Source organism: Tetrao urogallus (assembly GCF_951394365.1).
Source record: "Tetrao urogallus genome assembly, chromosome: 10".
Taxonomy (NCBI): Eukaryota; Metazoa; Chordata; class Aves; order Galliformes; family Phasianidae; genus Tetrao; species Tetrao urogallus.
In genome coordinates, this window is record NC_136823.1 from 2626553 (window position 1) to 2647200 (window position 20648).

The window sequence follows — 20648 nt, forward strand, 5'->3', positions numbered from 1 at the left end:
ATCCTGGGCTGCACCAACAGAGAGTGGTCAGCAGGCAGGGAGGGGATTGTTGCCCTCTGCTCTGCTCATGAAGATCTTGACCCCCATCACATGAACGATGTGAAGTTTTTGCAGCAGGCCCAGAGGAGGGCCAGAAAGACGCTCAGAGGGCTGAAGCACCTCTTCCTCTGCAAACAAAGGCTGAGAGAGCACGGGTGTTCAGAATGGGGAGGAGAAGAAGAAGGCTCTGAGGTGACCTCGCTGAGGCCTTTCATTACTGAGGGGCTTATAAGCAGGATGGAGAGTGATTTTTTACACGGTCTGATGGCAATTGGGTAGGGAAGAAAGGTCTAAAACTAAAAGAGGGCAGATTTAGGTGAGTTATGAGGAGGAGGTTTTAACTCAGAGGGCTGTGAGGCGCTGGCACTGCTGCCCAAAGCTGTGGGTGCCCCATCCCTGGAGGTGGGCAAGGCCATGGAGGGGCCTTGGGCAACCAGCCTGCAGCTGAGAGCTTGGCAGCAGAGGGTCACTGACACCCCTTCCAACCCAAGCCATACTAGAGTTTGTGATTCCATGATTCTGTGATTCTATGATTCTGTGTGATGCCTGTGGTGGCCACCGCTCTGGAACTTAAAATGGAAGGACACCCAGCCCCCATAGTCCACCTTCTGCCTCTGCTGCCTTTGCTTTCCTGGAATTAAGCCCCACGCTTCCCTGAAATGACAAGACCCTGGGCAGTGCAACTGGATTTATTGCAGGGACAGCTGCTGGGGGACAGTCCACATCACATGCGCCGCAGTTTATTCAAAAGTTTTCCTGCCACACCAGGCAGGAATGGAGCCAAAATGTTGCTGAGAACGTTCAGAGCTGAGCTAATCCAGGTGTCCCGCTCCCTGTTCTTCTTCTCCTTCTGCAGCTGTGTGATCAGCTCCTGCATGGCTGCCGCCTCACGCTTGAAGCCCTCTTGCACCAGTGCTTCATACTCCTGTATGGACAGGGAGCCGTGTTAGTAGCAGCATACAATGCCACAGCACAGCCCAGTGTGCTGCTACGAGCACAGAACACATCTGTGGTACGCTCGCAGCACCATCACAGCGCTCACCTTCTTGTGGTGCTCCAACACGCGCTGCTGCTCTTCCAGCCACGCACGCTGCTCCTCCTTCAACTGTTGCTCCAGCTGACGTTTGTGCTCCTCCATGGTGCGCCGCTGCTCCTCCAGCTGTGCCTCTGCCGCTTTCTGGGCCGCCTCTGCCTCGGCCGCTGCTGCCTCCCGCTGCCGCTCCGCCAGCTCCAGCTGCACCTCAGTGGCCTTCAACACCTGTGCCAGCCCCTCGCGCTCCCGCAGGAACACCTCCAGCACCGCCTCCGCCTGACCGCACAACCATGCGGCACAGTTCCATCGCACCTGGTGCCACCCCACCGCCCTCCCCCACACCCCACTCACCCTGACACCCTTGTCGGGCCGCCGCTTGTACTCCTCCAGCACGCGGTTCAGGTCCTCCTTGAACAGCTGTGCACCACCAGGTGCCACGTAGTCCCCATTCTGCAGGCGCAGCTCCACATCCCTCCAAAGCTCCTGCAGCACCGCATGGCACCGCTGCTCCGACGCCTCCTCGTTGCGCCGGCAGAACTCGTCCTTGGCCGCCTCCAGCTTGCGCTGCGCCACAGATCAGTGCTCAAGTGCACGGCCGTGCCTCCAAAACCCCACGGTGTGACGGCAACTCACCACCAGCTCCGCATGGTACTGGCGTTCATGGTCGGCAAAGGCACGGGACAGGAAGAGGGCGATGGCGCGTTGCTCGCAGTCCCGATGCACGGCCACCAGAGCACTGCGTGAGGCCGTGGGCAGCACCAGGCCCTGCTCCATGCCCCGCTGGTACTCGGCCACCGCCGCCTCCACTGCTGCACTGTTCTCGGCCCGTGCCAGCGCTGTCACTGCGCTCTCCACGCAGGGCACCGCGCCGCTGGTGATGGCCGCCACGTATTTCTCCGCCAGGCCTGCCAGCACTGTGAGAGGTGACGGCCACCCGCACGCGTCACCGCCACGCACGTGTCCCCGTCACCGGCACGCGTCCCCCGCACGCCACCCATTCTCACGCTGCTGCCACTCACCGCTGCCCGTCACCTGGTGCCCACCCGGCAACACCTTCACTGGCGCCTCCTCCCAGATGTACCGGCAGAAGGCGTCCACCTGCTTCCGGAAGCCTGGCTGCAGCTCGTCCTCCCGCAGCTCCTCCAACCGCTGCAGATCCGCGTCAGCTGCTGGCCGCTCCATCGTGAACAGCTTGCGGCGGGGAAAGAAGTCGCGCAGGCAGCTCCGCAGCTCATTGCGTTCCTTGGCCTTCTTCCCGTCCCCTGCATTGCCACTGTTAGCACAGAGCCTCCGACTGCGGATGCGCACGGTGACGCCTGGGGACACACGCTGGTGGCCATACCGGTCTGCTTTCGCAGTATGTCATCCAGGTACTCATCCTCACTCAGGGCCTTTTCACCGGCCCGCAGCTGCAGTGTGAAGTCACGCACGGTCCAGACGAAGCACGGGAAGACGCGGACAAAGTTGGATGTTGGGTTGTCGTTCTCCTCCCGCACGCGGATGTGCTCCGTCAGCTCCGTTACCAGCCTGTGGGACCCACGTCACCCCGTCAGCGTTGTCACTGCAGAACCTTTGTCACACCATCACCTCCCTCCCGGCCATCCCCGTACCGCAGCTGCTCCAGTACCCGCTGGTCAATGGTGCCAATGCTGTTGTACACCAGGGTGCTGGAGAGCAGCACCGCCAGCGTGAAGATCCAGGCGTCGCTGTCATCGTCATCCTGCACATATATCCAAGTTACTGGGGCTCCACTTCCACGGGGTTTTTGGGACCCCATCACCCCTGCACTCACCTTTTTGGGGTCTCCCAACCCCTCGGTGTCCAGCAGCACCAAGGTCACTCCCTGCCGGCGCGGGTGGGGCAGGCACCACATCCAGATGCCCTTGGTCTCCGCATGCACCGTGGGGCCCAGCGGGAAGCCTGTGGGCAGTGAGCTGTCAGAAATCCCACAGGATGCCCCTCCAAACGCATGGGGTTTCCCCCTCTGCTCACCAGTGCGTTTCTGCGCCAGCCGATTCATCAGGAAGGACTTCCCAGTGCGGTACAGCCCAGCGATGGCCACCACCACCAGGGGCTGGGTGACACTGCGCAGCACTGCCAGCGCCGTGCGGTTGAGGGACAGCACGCTGTCCTTGTTGGTCACCAGGCAGAGGGGAGCCGGCATTGGGAGCATCGGAGCGTCCATGGTTGTGCTGCTGCCTGCTGTGATCACAGACTGGAAACTGCAATATATAGTGAAGCCAGGTCCTGCTCCTCCCCACCCTCCACATCCTGTGTCTTTGATTTTCCCTTTTTTCTCTTCCTTTCCTGGAATACTAATTCCCGGAATACTGCTTAATTCACTGAAGTCACATGACCTGTACCATATCGGTGGATTCACTGCAGGGACTGCTGGTGGGGATAAGAGCTCCAGCATGCTGCAGCACTTTGCTGACAGTGCCTGACACCTGGCTGGCCACTGAGGGCAGGGACAGCACAACCACGGTGCCCATGACACCCATGGCTGCTGGATGCAGCGCTTCTCCTCCTGCAGCCACTTCATCTACAGCTGCAGTACCATTGCCTCATGCCTGAAGCAGTCCAGCACCAGTGCCTCATGTCCTGTGGGACATGGAGCCGTGCTGCTACTGCCTCACAATGCCAAGGTGCATCCACAACGCCCCGACAGCAGAGCACAGTACCTCTATGGTACAGACACAGTGTGCCAGCACCACAACACTGAACCTCCAATGCTGCAGCCAAAATGCACCTGTAGCACCACGCAATCACACAACACCACGGTACAGCCAGAGTGTGCCTGCACCACTGCACAGCAGCCTCACTGTGCTGGCCATGCAGGGCCCAGCCCCAGCTGCTGTTTGTACGGAGTGAGCTGGCTGATGCAGTTGCTGAGCCGCCTGGCTGGCAGATGTCCCCAGAGACTGGAAAAAGGCAAACATCGCTGCCATTTGTAAGAAAGGCAGGAAGGAGGACTCGGGAACTGCAGGCTGGCAAGCCTCAGCTCTGTGCCTGGGAAGATCGTGGAGCAGAAAGCGCTGGAAGACCTGTCAGCTGTCCAGGAGCTCTTGCTCTGGTACCACCACCACACAGCTTCATGATGTGTCATGGCACTATGAGCATGGATAAGAGAATTACAAGACAGATCATCCACCAAGGTGATCTCCTCCAAAAAGGTGATTGCTCCTGTTGCTGCAGGATGTGGCAAAAACTCTTAGGACCATGATTGTGATGAAGGAAGAAGAACTATAGAGTTAACCAATAGAAGGGCCGTGCCCCCAGCCAGGAGGGGAAATGGGCAACAGAATATATTGGACTGTGTGGATTCGATAGCGTGGCACATCAGAACAACAGAAACATGAGGCACTGGTGGACACTGGCACACAGTGCACTGTGATGTCCTGAAATCAAGGCACAAAACCAATTTGTATTTCTGGGGTGACGGGGGGTTCCCAATAATGACCTGTGTTAGAGGCTGAAATAAGCCTCACTTGTAAGGACTGGCAAAAGCACCTGATTGTGACTGGCCCGAGGGCTCCATGTATACTTGATGTCAATTGCCTCAGAAGGAGGAATTTTAAGGATCCCAAGGGAAATCGATGGGTATTTGGAATAGCTGCTGCAAACAAAGACAACATCAAGCAGCTGTCTGTCTTGTTTGTCCTGTCAGAAAATCTGGCTGCTACAAGGGAAAGAGCAGCAGGTACTGATTGCTACAAAAACAGCGCACAGACAGGCAGTACCACACCAACAGCATTTACTGCAGGGACAGCTGCTGGGGGACAGGCTATGTCACACGCTGCAGTTTGTTGAAAAGCTTGACTGCCAGACCACGCAGGAACATTGCAAAAATGCTCAGAACGTTCAAGCGGAGCTAACCAAGGGGCCCACCTCCGTGTTCTCCTTCTGCAGCTGTGTGATCAGCTCCTGCATGGCTGCTGCCTCACGCTTGAAGCCCTCCTTGAACGTCTGTGCACCACCAGGTGCCACGTAGTCCCCACTCTGCAGGCGCAGCTCCACATCCCTCCAAAGCTCCTGCAGCACCGCATGGCACCGCTGCTCAACCACGGAGCCCATGACAGCCCCGGCTGATGGATGCAGTGCTTCTCCTCCTTCAGCCCCTCTATCTACATCTGCAGCACCATTGCCTCATGCCTGAAGCACTCCTGCATCAGTGCCCCATCACAGAATCACAAAATCACAGAATTACAGAATTACCAAGGTTGGAAAAGACTTTCAAAATCATCCAGTCAAACATCCACTCATCACCAATAGTACTCACTAAACCACATCCCTCATCACAAAATCCAAACGTTCCTTGAACACCTCCAGGGTCGGTGACTCCACCACCTCCCTGGCAGCCCATTCCACTGCCTGACCACTCTTTCAGAAAAGTAGCATTTCCTAACATCCAGCCTAAATCTCCCCTGGTGCAACTTGAAGCCATTCCCTCTAGTTCCATCACCAGTTACACGAGAGAAGAGGCTGATCTCCAGCTCACTGCAACCTCCCTTCAGGTAGTTATAGAGAGCAATAGGGTCTCCCCTGAGCCTCCTCTTCTCCAGACTGAACAGTGCCAGCTCCTTCAGCTGCTGCTCATCAGCCTTGTGCTCCAGACCCCTCACCAGCTTTGTTGCCCTTCTTTGAACCTGCTTTGAACAATGTCTTTCTTGCAGTGAGGGGACCAAAACTGGACACTGTACTCGAGGTGCTGCTTCACCAGAGCTGAGTACAAGGGGATGATCACTTCCCTGTTCCTGCTGGCAGCACCGTTCCTGATGCGAGCCAGGCTGCCATTGGCCTTCTTGGACACACAGGCTCAGTGCTGGCCCACGTTCAGCTGAGCATCAGTCAATATCCCCAGGTCCGTTTCCTCTGCGCAGTCCTCCAGCCACTCCACCCCAAGCCTGTAGCATTGCCTGGGGTTGTTGCAGCCAAAGTGCAGGACCCGGCATTTGGCCTTGTTGAAACTCATCCCATCGGCTTCAGCCCAGCATTCCAGCCTGTCCAAATCCCTCTGTAGGGCCTCACTACCCCAGGTAGTACCCCAGCTAGATCCACACTTCCAGCCAACTTGGTGTCATCCGCAAACTTACTGAGGGTGCATTCAATGCCCTCATCCAGGTCACTAGCAAAGATATCGAAGAGGACAGGTCCCAGCACCAACCCCTAGGGAACACAGTGCTGGTACCACCTCACAGTGCCATGATGCAGCCCACATGTCCCAGTAGCCCTGCACAGCAACTCCATGGTACAGCCACAGCACATCAGCACATCCACACAACCACATGGCACAGGAACACCAGAATACCTTTTTACAACCACTTCTCACCTGCAGTACCGCACAGCACCTCCATGGTGCACTCAGCATGTATTCATATTGATACAAGTTATAGTGATATTATTAGCTTGGTAATGTTCATCGATAAATAGCCTTGTAGCTTTATAAAACAGGAAGAACCTGTGCCCTGGTACCAAGGAGCTAACAATGAAATACTGAACTCCTTATAAGGAGTTATAACTTATAACTTATAACTCCAGATAAGGAAGTTCTGCTTGAATCAGCTTATTTTGTGAAAGCAAATATTGTGCAATCAAGGCAAGAAGATAACTGAATGTGTGTGAAGATTGGATTCAACCAGCAAACACAGTGCGAGAGAGTACTGACTTCATCCACCACAAAAAGACTGAGCATGTGCAAGGAGCTCTACATTAATCATTTTGGGGGAAGCAGTGAATAGGTATGTACTGCCTGGGAAAATGTTTTCATATAAAGCACAAGTGATGTATATAGGCTGAAGCTCTTTTATACCAGGTATGCATGATAGGAGGAGCCTAATCATTGTTGAGATGGTGTCATTGTGTCACGGGGTGGTGTCGTTGTATGCTGTGATAATGTCTGCGTGTCACTGTGCTGTGGGTGGTGTCGCAGGGTCAGGATCATGCTGACACTGTGCTTTGTGATGGTACTGTCTCACCATACAACGCTACCATCCTGCCAAGTGCTGGGGTCACTGTACCGCGTGGTGGTGTCACTGTGTCATGGGTGGTGCCGGCACTGTGATTCGGACGTGGCATGGTGTCACCGATGCCGAGGATGTGGGTAGGTTGACCTGACACGCGTTGTGTTGTGCAGGTATTCCTTTATTGTGGTGCGGGGCACATAGGGGATAACTCTACCTAATATGCACACCTGGGCCCATGTGCAGATTGCATTTATTGGCTACGCTCATACTCATGTCTTTCCCCACAATTTCATCTATATGCTAAATATTTTCTTGTACTCGTTAATGTTTTCTTAGAATCAAACCTCAGGCCCTCCCCCTTAGAGCATTCACAATCACACTTGAGGGTATTTTTGGTGGCTGTCTGGGGGGTCAAGGGAGGAAGGCTGATAGCCTTCGTCACTCCTCAACTTTTGACCCCCGTCTTCAGGAGCTTGCTTAGTTAGGTGTGTGCCTCCTCTCTAAATGTGTGTAATTATATTTATGCTTGTTAGCAAAGCAGAACAGGTATCACAAATCAGGAACTGGGTCTTAGTAACCTTTAGATATTTTCTGATATGGGTTTCTTCTTTTTTAAACATGGCTTTTGTTAGTAGTGAGAAACCGGACAAAAGTACAGAGGAAACAAAGTACAGAAAAGCCTGGTATAAGATGAGACAGGTACGAGAACTTCAAGAAATATTGCCCTCCTGTATCCATAGAAACATACAAAATGATCTTAAAAACCACAGGTGATAAACCTCATATGGAAAAATGGATTAACAAATGTGTCACATAGATTGTGAGTCTGGGGTACTTGGCCAGTAGGGGAACAGGAGAGTAATTACCTGCCACGAGAAGAAAGGTGTGTAAGGAGAAGTGGTTCACTGATCAAGTGTGTGTTTTCTCCTTTGCCACAAGGGGAGCGTGCCCACTATTGCAACCATGAACAAAAAACCTTTGCTGCTTCACTGAGATCTATGATCGAAAATTATGCATTCTGAGCTTTTCTCGCACAAGGGAACATAAGGAGGGCATGGGGATGTAGAGGGGAACACGGCGATACGGGGCATGGAATCCTGTTCCTCCTACTGCACACTCCTGCATGAGGAACATGAAAACTCGCAGGGGGCTGCAGCAGAAGCACAGGTTTTGTTTTCACTTATGATTCTGTGCAGTATGGATGAAAGCCAGGCAGAGATTGGTTCCAGAGCTGAGGTTGGCTGCAGGGTGGAGTCTCAGGGCCCTGAGAGCAGCTCTGATGTCTAGCCCTGCTTAGGACTGCCCAGTCTGGGAAAGCCTTTTGAATTGTATGGGCATGAAAGACGTCACTTTGCAATGGGAGAGTTAGCAGAACACACTGGATCCGGGAAGAGACCAGCAGGCTAATTCTTTAGACAACTGGACCAAGTAAATACAGGGCGGATGTCACGTTTACGAGCAGTGGCAGCAGACCTGAGGCACTGCTGGAATGCAGGAGGAAAGCCTGGGTCCCAGCCCACCCACAGCCAGCAGCAGCCGTGGGGCTGCCCGCGTGTCCCAAACACAGCGGCATCCCCACGATGACAGAAACACCCCCAGAACGGGGCTGCAGCTGCCAGCCTGGCCTCCGCCACGTTGTGCGTTGGAAACGTTGCGCCTGCTGGAGTCGGGGCCAGAACCCAGCTCAGCCTGAACCGGGCTGGGGGGAGGAAGGAGTGGGTTGGGTGCTGGGGAGAAGAGATGCCCGTGGTTGCAGCCCCTAAAGCTGCCCATCTCGGGAAAGGCAGAGAAGAACCAAACTGACAGTGGCATGATGGAACTGTCACTTTTATTGATGGACTTTGATGACTTTATACAGCAATTGGAGCTGGCACACGGCCGCTCCTATGGCATCAGTGGGGCCGGCGGTTGATGTTCTGGGCCCGACGTGGAACCCGGGAGCGGCTTCGGCCCCAGGCTGGCCCTGGCCGCCTGGACCGGCTCCTGCGGCGTCTTTGGGGCTGGCTGTTGTTCTGTGCAGCCCGATGTTCCAGAGGCGAGCGGCTGCGAGTCCTGGCCCGCTGTGTCTGCCCGGAGAGCAGCTCAAGCACCTGGGAGCTGTGATCTGGTCCCGATGGTGCCTGGTTGGTGGTGTTGGAGCTGCTGCTCTCCTGCCCTGTAGGGCCTTGGGATGGCCCCAGTCCCTGCTGGCTGGTGGTGTTGGGGCCAGCGCTGTCCGCATTGGTGCTGGAGGCTGTAAGGGGAGGCAGGAAGGTGAGCGGGACAGATGTCCAGCCCCGGGGTGGGACAGGCTCTCATCCCTCCAGGGCCAAAGGGACTTGAGCAAGGCCTCGCCTGGCCCCAGCCCAGCAGCACGCGGCCGTTTGCCTCTTACCGATGCCCTCTCCAGCACAGGCGTTGCACTCCCATCTGGTTGTGCTGTGACTCAGGTTGGAGCAGAGTCGATGGGTGCCTTGTGCAGCGCAGGAGCTGCAGAGGAGCAGCTGCCAGGGCCTGGGGAAACAAATGGGTTGTGGCCGTGAGGACAAAGTGAGCTGAGCCAGGGAGTGCCCGGCACAGCTCTGGTGCCCAGTGTGTGCTCTCCCAGCCTGTGGTGAGGCTGCGATCCCACCCAGAGCCCCAGAGGACTGCTGAGGTAACTCACCCCTCTCCCTCTTCTTGTTCCCGGCCATGTGGATAATGGCAGTCTCTGGCATCACAGCGCTGATGCCTAACTCCCAGGGTTGCATAGTCATAATTGTCCTCCCATGTTGGTTTTCTGCAAGAGAAGAGACAGAATGTGATGCCCCAGGATTAAAACTAATCCATGGCATCCTTCCCCTTCCACCCAATGCCCATTTCCATGTTAATGGCTGCAAGGGCCAGGCCTGCTGGACACAGCTTGTATGCCCTCACACCTCAAGAGCTGGCTGAAAGACACCAACCTGAATGGGATTCGGATCCCCATAGTGAGCATGTCTCGAATAAACCTGTCTCTGTCTCGGCAGTGGGGGCAATGAAAGCAATAAATTCCTGCACACATGGCCAGTTCCTGCAGCAGAAACAGAACAGGGTGAGCGTGAGCCAGGCCTGGTGCTGCTGAATACCTGCAGTGCCTGCGGGGTGAGGAGAGGGCTCCTACCTGGATGCAAGCCCGGTGGAACCAGGCGTGTCGGCAGGCTGGGCACACCATGGTGCTGTATGATCTGCTGTGCTCCATGGACTCCAAGCAGATGATGCAGGTTGTGTCCTGTGCCGGCGCTGCCTCCACTGCCTGATGTGGACGATGCACCCAGCAGAAGGACCTGGGGGAAATTTGAGGGACGGGCAAGGTGAGAAGTGCTGCGAGGAGGGCAGGGGAACAGGAAGGAGCCCCAGGCCTTGGCTCTGGCTCTGCCAGGCTGCTGGGAGGCGTCACGGCGCGCTCCTCGCTTCTTTGGCTGGTGCTGAAGCAGGGGTTGGAGGCTCGCAGGCCATGCCTGGCAGCCCTTACCTGAAATCTTCGCAGAACTGGGTGACGCATTCACCCTCTGAGGTGCAGGAGAGGTGGAAGCTGCGGTCGCAGCCCGGCTCTGCGCAGGTGATGGTGGCCCCCACATTGCCACAAACGAAGCAGAGCTGTAAAGAGCAGAGCATTTCCCATCAGCTGCAGGCTCAGGGCCTACGCAGCGGGCCCCGCACCTCTGTGCAGGGCACGGGATGGGGGCAGGGCTGGCTGGCACTCTGCAGAGCTGCCTGCTGAACAGGGCTGGTCTGCAAGAGCAGGGATTTCTCTTGGGGCTGGCTGGAAGGGCCGGGATTGTGTTCTTGAGACCAGGCAAAACTCAGCCATGCCTCCGCTGGCACCAAGCTCCCTGTTCCGGTGCGGTGCTCACCGTCTGCTCTGCCTGCCTGATGGTGCGTATCAGCTCTTCTTCGAAATGACATGCATTTCTGTTGTTGTTTCCAAGTTTACAAAGACCAGTGGAGAATATCTGTAGAAGAAGAAAGAGCAGGCTCTTGTTAGGGCAGGAAGGAGGGAATCACTGGTTGGAAGGAGGCAGGAGCCATGAGGGAACTCACCACACAAAAAGTATGGAAGTAGAACCCATTTTTCTCATGTTTGTGCCCATATATGCTCGAGTCCTGATCCACTCGGCCACAGAGCACGCATGCTGGAGAGGAGAGAGGAACAGCAGTGAGTAGCTTGCGCAGCCAGGTGCCCTGGGGGCTGTCCCAGGGGCTGCTGTGTGCCGGCCGTGCCAGCTGAGGGCCAGGGCTGTGGCCGTGGAGAGGAAGGGGCACTGCAGGCCCAGTGCTGCCAGCAGGCGGCCACAGCCCAACCGCGGCCTCCCTGGCGAAGGAGCAGAGGGGCCCTGCGTGCCCCGCCTCCCCTGTCTGCCGCTGGCAGACCCCCAGCACCCCTCTGCCCTGCGTGCAGGGATCCTTTGCTCTCACCTGGCTCCCTCGAGCCGGCGGCCTCCTGAGTCCCCTCGGACATCGTGTGCATCAACGGTGAGCACTCGCAGAGTGTCTGTCCCAGCAACACCAGGCTTTCTCCTCCGCGTGACAACCTAGGGGAGAAGCGGGACGAGGCTGAGTTCTCAGCTCAGGCCCCGAGCGCTGGGGAACCCTCCTCCCTGGGCAGCCTCAGGCAGCCCCTTCCTCCCTGCTCACCTCACCAAGTCGCACTGAGCTCGGCCTGAGCCCCGCAGCCTTGGCTCTGTTCTGCACTCCGCAGGTCACAGTGGTCGCTCTGTGCCACACCTGCGGAACCATCACACCTCACCGGGGCTGAGGGCACCCAGGCAGCAGGGCGGAGGCTCTTGCAGCCAGCGCAGGGTGAGGGGCCCGGTGCCATCAGTATCCCAGTCAAGTGTTTATGTGCTTCCGTGACTTTTTGTTGCTTGCTGCTGGTTTCCTCTCGCTACAATAAATGACTCGATTCACAGAATCACAGCGTCTCGGTGGTTGGCGAAGGCCTCTAAGATCCCCAGGTCCCACCGTCCACCCCCCACCTGCCCACGGCCCTCAGTGCCACATCCCCACGGCTCCATGGGCGCTGACTCCCCCAGCTCCCCGGACAGCACATTTTCTTTTAAAGCTGACAGATTTTGCAGACTAGAAAATATGCTTCTCTCATCTGCAATGTCAGAAACTGAGATGAAGTTAATTTCCAAATAAACTTATTATGGCTCAAAGCTGCAGGTAAATGAGTTTTTGAAGATTTTGGAGTTTATGAGGCTATTCTGTCATGTAACAGGTCCTTGCTGCCCTTTCGGAGTCAGTCTTAACCTGAATTTGTGTCAAAGAACAGAAAACTAAAAGCTGTGGTTGCAGCTCTCCAGCACAGTCATTGCACTCCTATGCAGATGTGCCCGTACTCAAGTTGGAGCAGAGTCAATGTGTTTCTTGTGCAGCGCAGGAGCTGCAGAGGAGCAGCTGCCAGGGCCTGGGGAAAACAACGGGTTGTGGCCGTGAGGACAAAGTGAGCTGAGCCAGGGAGCGCCCGGCACAGCTCTGGTGCCCAGTGTGTGCTCTCCCAGCCTGTGGTGAGGCTGCGATCCCATGCAGGGCTCCAAAGGGCTGCTGAGGTAACTCACCTCTCGTTCCCTGCCATGTGGATAATAGCAGTCGCTGGCATCACAGCGCTGATGCCTAACTCCCAGGGATGAGTCGTCATAATTGTCCTCCCATGTTGGTTTTCTGCCAGAGAACGGAGGGAATGTGATGAGCTCCCAGTGCCTCTAGACTAAGAATGACCATAGCCATCCCTGCTCTTCCAGCCTGACTGGACTTCCACCATACCTGTGAAGCTGAGGCCACTGCTCATGAGCAGCAAAAGGGCCTAGCCTGCTAGGGCAGTCTTTGGCAGGCACAGCTCTTGTGCCCTCATGTCTCGAGAAGAGACTGAGAGGAGAGCTGGCTGAAGGACACTAACCTGACTGGGATGTGGATCCCCATATTGACCATTTTTTGAATAAACTTGTCTCTGTCTCTACAGAGAGGGCACTGGAAGCAGCAAAGCCCAACACTCTTGGCCATTCCCTGCAGCAGAAACAGAAGCAGTGCAAGTGTAAGCAGAGCCTAATGCTGCTGAGCACCTGTGGTGCCTGTGGGCAACAGGGGGGCTCCTACCTGGATGCAGGCCCGGTGGAACCAGGTATGTCGGCAGGCTGGGCACACCATGTACAACATGCTGTCCCCCACGGGCTCCATGCAAATGATGCAGGTTGTGTCCTGTGTTGGTGCTGCCTCCACTGGCTGCTGTGGGAGCTGCTCCCAGCAGAAGGATCTGGGGGAAGATGGGAGGGATGGGCAAGGTGAGAAGTGCTGCCAGGAGGGCAGAGGAACAGCCCCAGGAGTCCCACCGTCCACCCCCCACCTGCCCACGTCCCTCAGTGCCACATCCCCACGGTTGTGGGACGCCTCCATGGGCGCTGACTCCCCCAGCTCCCCATGCAGCTGTGCCAGCGCCCGACCGCTCTTTCAGCAAAGACGTTCTTCCTAGGATCCAACGGGGATCCCCTGGTGCAACTGGAGGCCGTTCCCTCTCGTCCCATCGCTGTTTCTTGGGAGAAGAGGCCGGCCCCCACCCCCTACAACCTCCTTTCAGGGAGCTATACGGCGTGGTGAGGCCTCCCCTGAGCCTCCTCTGGACTGCACAACCCCAGTTCGTTCTGCCTCTCCTCTTGGGACCAGACCCTCTCCTGCCCCGTTGCCCTTCCACGGACACACTGCAGGGCCTCCATGTCTTTCTTGTAGTGAAGAGAATACAGCATCTCCGTTTAAGGAGCTGTAGAGGGTATTAAGATCTACTGTGTGCCTCTTCTTATCCGGTATAGCTACTAGAAACATCTAGAAAAAATGAGGGGAAATTGCTGGGAGCAGGAGCTGATCAGGATTTTCATTTGAAAGTGTATCCAGGACTGCTTTCACTGAAGTCACACTCACTTGGTTGGAGAGCGGAAATAGTTTTTGTGCTGGGAAATGGAGTGCTTATTTCCAACATGATGATGTTTAATAAAAGTCTTTCTGTAATATACACTGCATTTTCTGTTTGCTTATTGTGTTATATTTTGCTTTTAGAGGTTGGGACTTTGAGACACCTGTCCCAGTGATGTTCTTGCCAAAGTAACACCTTTGTACCATCAGATTATTACTTCAGAACTGCTGTAGGCTTAGCAGCGCCAAGGGTCTGTGTCCCCCAGGAGAAATGCATTTGTATGGTTGTAATCTGTGTGTTTTTCTACTTCTAAAAAACAAAACCCAGGCAAAACAACTTTCTAAAGCTGGTCTGGATGTCCAGCTCTTGTGAAAATCAAGAATGCTCCTCTGTAGATTAGCAGGGCAAACCACTCCAAATGTGCCTCCTCACACACAGCCTAGTTAAGCAAATGGGAACTCTCCCAATGGAGCCAATAAAAAGAAAACAAACAACTGTGAAAGAAGCAGCGTATTTCTCCCATGTAGGACATCCTTCTTCCTCTCTCCCAGGAAACACAGCATTTAGGCCGACTGCAGCTAACTTCATTTCTGCACCTGTCCCACATACGAGGAAAGCAGAAAGCAAGCTGCCTGTCTGACACTGTGAAGGAAGCAGCCATCCTCCTGTGAGCTGACTGCAGCCTCTCTGCAGCTGGCAGCTTGCAATGGGCCGCACCATGGCGTGGGTCAGCACTGCTGTCCTCCAGCCAGGGGAGAGCTGCAGCACTTGGCGGGGGATTTACAGAGCAGTTGTGAAAACCCTTCCATAAATGTCACTATCATTTTGTTGCAAGTGATTTGCTTTTCTGCACAATCCTTTTCATTCACACCTCAGTGGGAAGCTGCTTTGAATTTCAATTTGCAATTATTCAGCTCCTTTCACACCTACATAGAGCCTTTGCTTTAAGCTTGCACGTGATGTTCTGCTGCCTTTGGGTGCATGGGAGCAGCTAGGGCAGGAAAATGCAGTTGAAGCAAGCAAGTTGTACCTTGTGGTACATGTGAAGAGAATTAATCAAATGAAAAACCCTATAAGAAAAATCTATAGGCAGCAGATGAGGCCGGTGGAATTCAGTTTATTCACAAAGACAGCACTTATCCAGAACTTTGGCTCTTTAATTGGAGCAGGGCATACAAAAAGCAGGTTGAGGCATTTTGTGGGATCCTGCAACGATGCTACTATAGAGAAATTTGTAATGCTTTGCAAAACATCCAAGTATGGACTATAAAGAGAAGATTTCAGCTGTACAGTAAGGTATTCAAAATTAACATTTGGTGTGATTCAGAGTAAGGTTATCTGATCTCTTCCCATTTTCTGCATTTAGAAATACTCGGAAGAGTTCCATCAAGAGGTATATTGTGAGAGACACATCTTCGGAGGGGCAGAGCAGAGGGGCTGGCGTGTGCTGGCCTTACTCCTGGGAAACTGTGCTGAAGATGCTCTCACGTGGAAAAGTGAGAGAAAACGTGTAATGTCCTCTCTTCCAAGTGACACCTGTTCAGATCCTAAACTGCTTTAGGTGCTGTGGACAGAGGAGGGAGCTACCAGCTCACCACAGCCCGACTTGGCAAGCAGAGCCCAGCTTGCTTGCTGGTGGCCCTCCCAGAGATGGTGTCAGACTTAATTTGCAACAGGTGAACGCTGGCCTGGAAGTGCCCAGTGCACTTTGGCAAACTTTGGGCATGGTTTGTATGACCATATAGTGCAAAACCCCAGCAACCAGTCTGCAGGGACAGTGGGAGCAGGAGGCCTGAGAAGGTAGTTGCAAGGAGAATGTTTTGGCAGTGGGGTCTTTAACACTTTGTTATGAGGGAAAACCTGGGATGGATTGCTCAGAGGTCACGGGCCAGCATGGAGTGGTTCGAAGCAGAACCCCAAGCTGACCGGATCTGCAGCCTTCCTGCCCTGGCCAGCAGCGGGGGCACAAAGCATGGCTTAATTCAGCCCTGAAGGAAAAAGGATTTCTTCACACGATGCTGCTTGCTGGCTGCTGGTGGCAAAGTGTTGGCTGGGACGTGTGGCAGTGTGCACAGCTGAGCAGGACGGGCTCTGAGTCGGAAGCTCCTGTGATGTTGTTAAATTCAGCTTATTCAGCTATACACTGGGAGCTGCTCTGGTGCAGCCTTTCTACCTCCAGAGATATGGCTTGGATCCAGTTCTTGTGAGTTGCATGTATTCCTTCATTAGGCCTCGGTGAGTGAGAAGAAGTGCTGCCTGTGGTGCAGCCCTCAGACTGGCAGGTATTTGACTGCAATTAAGCATCAAGACAGCTTGCCTTCCCAACCAGGACACAGTGCCTTATTTCTCTGATATCTGGATGGCAGATGATTTCATCTGAAGTTCTAACAAGGCCCTGAACTGAGAATCTGGGAGTGCGCAGGCTTTGCTGCGGTTCTCACTCTGGTTTATTGCATTGTTCCCAAGAAGCCAGATTGTTACCTGGCTAGGACTAAGAGAGGAAGTAATACCTACCTAATACCATATTAAACAGAATCTCTATTCCCAGCCCCATGCAGTGCTTCAAATCCCATCCATCATTCCCCAAATGCTAGAAGGCAGCACTCTTGCCTTCATCCCAGTTAGATACACCAGGACCAGCTTGGTGCCAAAGGTTCTGGTCAGGTCTGAGGTCATGATAGTTCTCATGTGCAGCAGTGACTGGCTCCTTACAGCTCACTCGATCACTTATTCCAGGGAAGTAGTATTCAGATTTGCCAGCAAACTGTCTCTGACACACTAAAAAGTATCTTTTCCAGGGGAGGCCTTAATGTGATCCTTCTATGGTGTTTCTTTTTTAATATCTTTATATTATTATCATTATTTTTATAGCACAAGAAGCAGAAGATGCAGAAGAAAGTATTTCAAAGGCATCATGTCTCCCCTCGCATGAGAGAAGCAAAGGTTTCATGGTTGAATGAGGGAAAGCTTTGCTTCTAGGTTTCTGAGCTTTGGCACAAGTCCCAGGGCCTCCCCAGCCTCTGTGCAGTGATGGTTTGCAGAAGAAGGGCTGGTAAACACAGAATAACACAGAGGTGATCAAAGCAGCAGAGCAATCTGCATGCCACACTTCTGGAGTATGGTTCCAAGTTAACTGTGCACTGTGCACCTCTGTCATCTCAGAGTGTAGCAAGACCATGTCACAGGGCTGAAAACCCTCCACACTCATAGATGTGAACTCCACTCTGCAGCCCCTTCCCAGAAGCAACTCTGACCCAAAGAAGCTCATCCAAATTTAACATGAGTTTTTGCAGAAAAACGAGGTGTCTGGGAAGTTTTTCAGTTTTCTGTTCTGTGACACAAATTCAGGTTAAGACTGACTCCGAAAGGGCAGCAAGGACCTGTTACATGACAGAATAGCCTCATAAACTCCAAAATCTTCAAAAACTCATTTACCTGCAGCTTTGAGCCATAATAAGTTTATTTGGAAATTAACTTCATCTCAGTTTCTGACATTGCAGATGAGAGAAGCATATTTTCTAGTCTGCAAAATCTGTCAGCTTTAAAAGAAAATGTGCTGTCCGGGGAGCTGGGGGAGTCAGCGCCCATGGAGCTGTGGGGATGTGGCACTGAGGGCCGTGGGCAGGTGGGGGGTGGACGGTGGGACCTGGGGATCTTAGAGGCCTTCGCCAACCACCGAGACGCTGTGATTCTGTGAATCGAGTCATTTATTGTAGCGAGAGGAAACCAGCAGCAAGCAACAAAAAGTCACGGAAGCACATAAACACTTGACTGGGATACTGATGGCACCGGGCCCCTCACCCTGCGCTGGCTGCAAGAGCCTCCGCCCTGCTGCCTGGGGGCCCTCAGCCCCGGTGAGGTGTGATGGTTCCGCAGGTGTGGCACAGAGCGACCACTGTGACCTGCGGGGTGCAGAACAGAGCCAAGGCTGCGGGGCTCAGGCCGAGCTCAGTGCGACTTGGTGAGGTGAGCAGGGAGGAAGGGGCTGCCTGAGGCTGCCCAGGGAGGAGGGTTCCCCAGCGCTCGGGGCCTGAGCTGAGAACTCAGCCTCGTCCCGCTTCTCCCCTAGGTTGTCACGCGGAGGAGAAAGCCTGGTGTTGCTGGGACAGACACTCTGCGAGTGCTCGCCGTTGATGCACACGATGTCCGAGGGGACTCAGGAGGCCGCCGGCTCGAGGGAGCCAGGTGAGAGCAAAGGATCCCTGCACGCAGGGCAGAGGGGTGCTGGGGGTCTGCCAGCGGCAGACAGGGGAGGCGGGGCACGCAGGGCCCCTCTGCTCCTTCGCCAGGGAGGCCGCGGTTGGGCTGTGGCCGCCTGCTGGCAGCACTGGGCCTGCAGTGCCCCTTCCTCTCCACGGCCACAGCCCTGGCCCTCAGCTGGCACGGCCGGCACACAGCAGCCCCTGGGACAGCCCCCAGGGCACCTGGCTGCGCAAGCTGCTCACTGCTGTTCCTCTCTCCTCTCCAGCATGCGTGCTCTGTGGCCGAGTGGATCAGGACTCGAGCATATATGGGCACAAACATGAGAAAAACGGGTTCTACTTCCATACTTTTTGTGTGGTGAGTTCCCTCATGGCTCCTGCCTCCTTCCAACCAGTGATTCCCTCCTTCCTGCCCTAACAAGAGCCTGCTCTTTCTTCTTCTACAGATATTCTCCACTGGTCTTTGTAAACTTGGAAACAACAACAGAAATGCATGTCATTTCGAAGAAGAGCTGATACGCACCATCAGGCAGGCAGAGCAGACGGTGAGCACCGCACCGGAACAGGGAGCTTGGTGCCAGCGGAGGCATGGCTGAGTTTTGCCTGGTCTCAAGAACACAATCCCGGCCCTTCCAGCCAGCCCCAAGAGAAATCCCTGCTCTTGCAGACCAGCCCTGTTCAGCAGGCAGCTCTGCAGAGTGCCAGCCAGCCCTGCCCCCATCCCGTGCCCTGCACAGAGGTGCGGGGCCCGCTGCGTAGGCCCTGAGCCTGCAGCTGATGGGAAATGCTCTGCTCTTTACAGCTCTGCTTCGTTTGTGGCAATGTGGGGGCCACCATCACCTGCGCAGAGCCGGGCTGCGACCGCAGCTTCCACCTCTCCTGCACCTCAGAGGGTGAATGCGTCACCCAGTTCTGCGAAGATTTCAGGTAAGGGCTGCCAGGCATGGCCTGCGAGCCTCCAACCCCTGCTTCAGCACCAGCCAAAGAAGCGAGGAGCGCGCCGTGACGCCTCCCAGCAGCCTGGCAGAGCCAGAGCCAAGGCCTGGGGCTCCTTCCTGTTCCCCTGCCCTCCTCGCAGCACTTCTCACCTTGCCCGTCCCTCAAATTTCCCCCAGGTCCTTCTGCTGGGTGCATCGTCCACATCAGGCAGTGGAGGCAGCGCCGGCGCAGGACACAACCTGCATCATCTGCTTGGAGTCCATGGAGCACAGCAGATCATACAGCACCATGGTGTGCCCAGCCTGCCGACACGCCTGGTTCCACCGGGCTTGCATCCAGGTAGGAGCCCTCTCCTCACCCCGCAGGCACTGCAGGTATTCAGCAGCACCAGGCCTGGCTCACGCTCACCCTGTTCTGTTTCTGCTGCAGGAACTGGCCATGTGTGCAGGAATTTATTGCTTTCATTGCCCCCACTGCCGAGACAGAGACAGGTTTATTCGAGACATGCTCACTATGGGGATCCGAATCCCATTCAGGTTGGTGTCTTTCAGCCAGCTCTTGAGGTGTGAGGGCATACAAGCTGTGTCCAGCAGGCCTGGCCCTTGCAGCCATCAACATGGAACTGGGCATTGGGTGGAAGGGGAAGGATGCCATGGATTAGTTTTAGTCCTGGGGCATCACATTCTGTCTCTTCTCTTGCAGAAAACCAACATGGGAGGACAATTATGACTATGCAACCCTGGGAGTTAGGCATCAGCGCTGTGATGCCAGAGACTGCCATTATCCACATGGCCGGGAACGAGAAGAGGGAGAGGGGTGAGTTACCTCAGCAGCCCTCTGGGGCTCTGCGTGGGATCGCAGCCTCACCACGGCCTGGGAGAGCACACACTGGGCACCAGAGCTGTGCCGGGCGCTCCCTGGCTCAGCTCACTTTGTCCTCACGGCCACAACCCATTTGTTTCCCCAGGCCCTGGCAGCTGCTCCTCTGCAGCTCCTGCGCTGCACAAGGCACCCATCGACTCTGCTCCAACCTGAGTCACAGCACAACCAGATGGGAGTGCAACGCCTGTGCTGGAGAGGGCATCGGTAAGAGGCAAACGGCCGCGTGCTGCTGGGCTGGGGCCAGGCGAGGCCTTGCTCAAGTCCCTTTGGCCCTGGAGGGATGAGAGCCTGTCCCACCCCGGGGCTGGACATCTGTCCCGCTCACCTTCCTGCCTCCCCTTACAGCCTCCAGCACCAATGCGGACAGCGCTGGCCCCAACACCACCAGCCAGCAGGGACTGGGGCCATCCCAAGGCCCTACAGGGCAGGAGAGCAGCAGCTCCAACACCACCAACCAGGCACCATCGGGACCAGATCACAGCTCCCAGGTGCCTGAGCTGCTCTCCGGGCAGACACAGCGGGCCAGGACTCGCAGCCGCTCGCCTCTGGAACATCGGGCTGCACAGAACAACAGCCAGCCCCAAAGACGCCGCAGGAGCCGGTCCAGGCGGCCAGGGCCAGCCTGGGGCCGAAGCCGCTCCCTGGTTCCACGTCGGGCCCAGAACATCAACCGCCGGCCCCACTGA

The 20648-nt window shown here is 55.4% G+C and overlaps 3 protein-coding genes across 3 annotated transcripts; 1 reads left to right on the forward strand and 2 right to left on the reverse strand.

Moving 5' to 3' along the window:
• Window positions 1–756: 756 nt before the first annotated feature.
• On the reverse strand, window positions 757–3257 carry LOC306950337 (guanylate-binding protein 1-like; the record flags this gene model as incomplete). The annotated part of the gene is made up of 9 exons (XM_079540568.1): window positions 757–964; window positions 1082–1348; window positions 1424–1636; window positions 1706–1986; window positions 2092–2334; window positions 2415–2599; window positions 2683–2792; window positions 2865–2992; window positions 3065–3257. 9 exons carry the CDS (start codon window positions 3255–3257, stop codon window positions 764–766), a joined length of 1821 nt encoding a protein of 606 aa, XP_079396694.1. The 3' UTR covers window positions 757–763.
• Window positions 3258–8927: 5670 nt separating this feature from the next.
• Window positions 8928–12957, reverse strand: LOC306950338 (PHD finger protein 7-like; the record flags this gene model as incomplete). Its single annotated transcript, XM_079540569.1, is given in 12 exon segments — window positions 8928–9268; window positions 9410–9528; window positions 9680–9793; window positions 9960–10083; window positions 10086–10144; window positions 10146–10319; window positions 10508–10632; window positions 10890–11012; window positions 11077–11272; window positions 11452–11567; window positions 12597–12699; window positions 12935–12957. Coding segments are annotated over 12 exon segments (1617 nt in total).
• Window positions 12958–13135: 178 nt separating this feature from the next.
• On the forward strand, window positions 13136–20648 carry LOC306950340 (uncharacterized protein; the record flags this gene model as incomplete). Its single annotated transcript, XM_079540571.1, is given in 12 exon segments — window positions 13136–13316; window positions 17816–17900; window positions 18009–18124; window positions 18408–18499; window positions 18564–18686; window positions 18944–19068; window positions 19257–19430; window positions 19432–19490; window positions 19493–19616; window positions 19783–19896; window positions 20048–20166; window positions 20308–20648. Coding segments are annotated over 12 exon segments (1653 nt in total).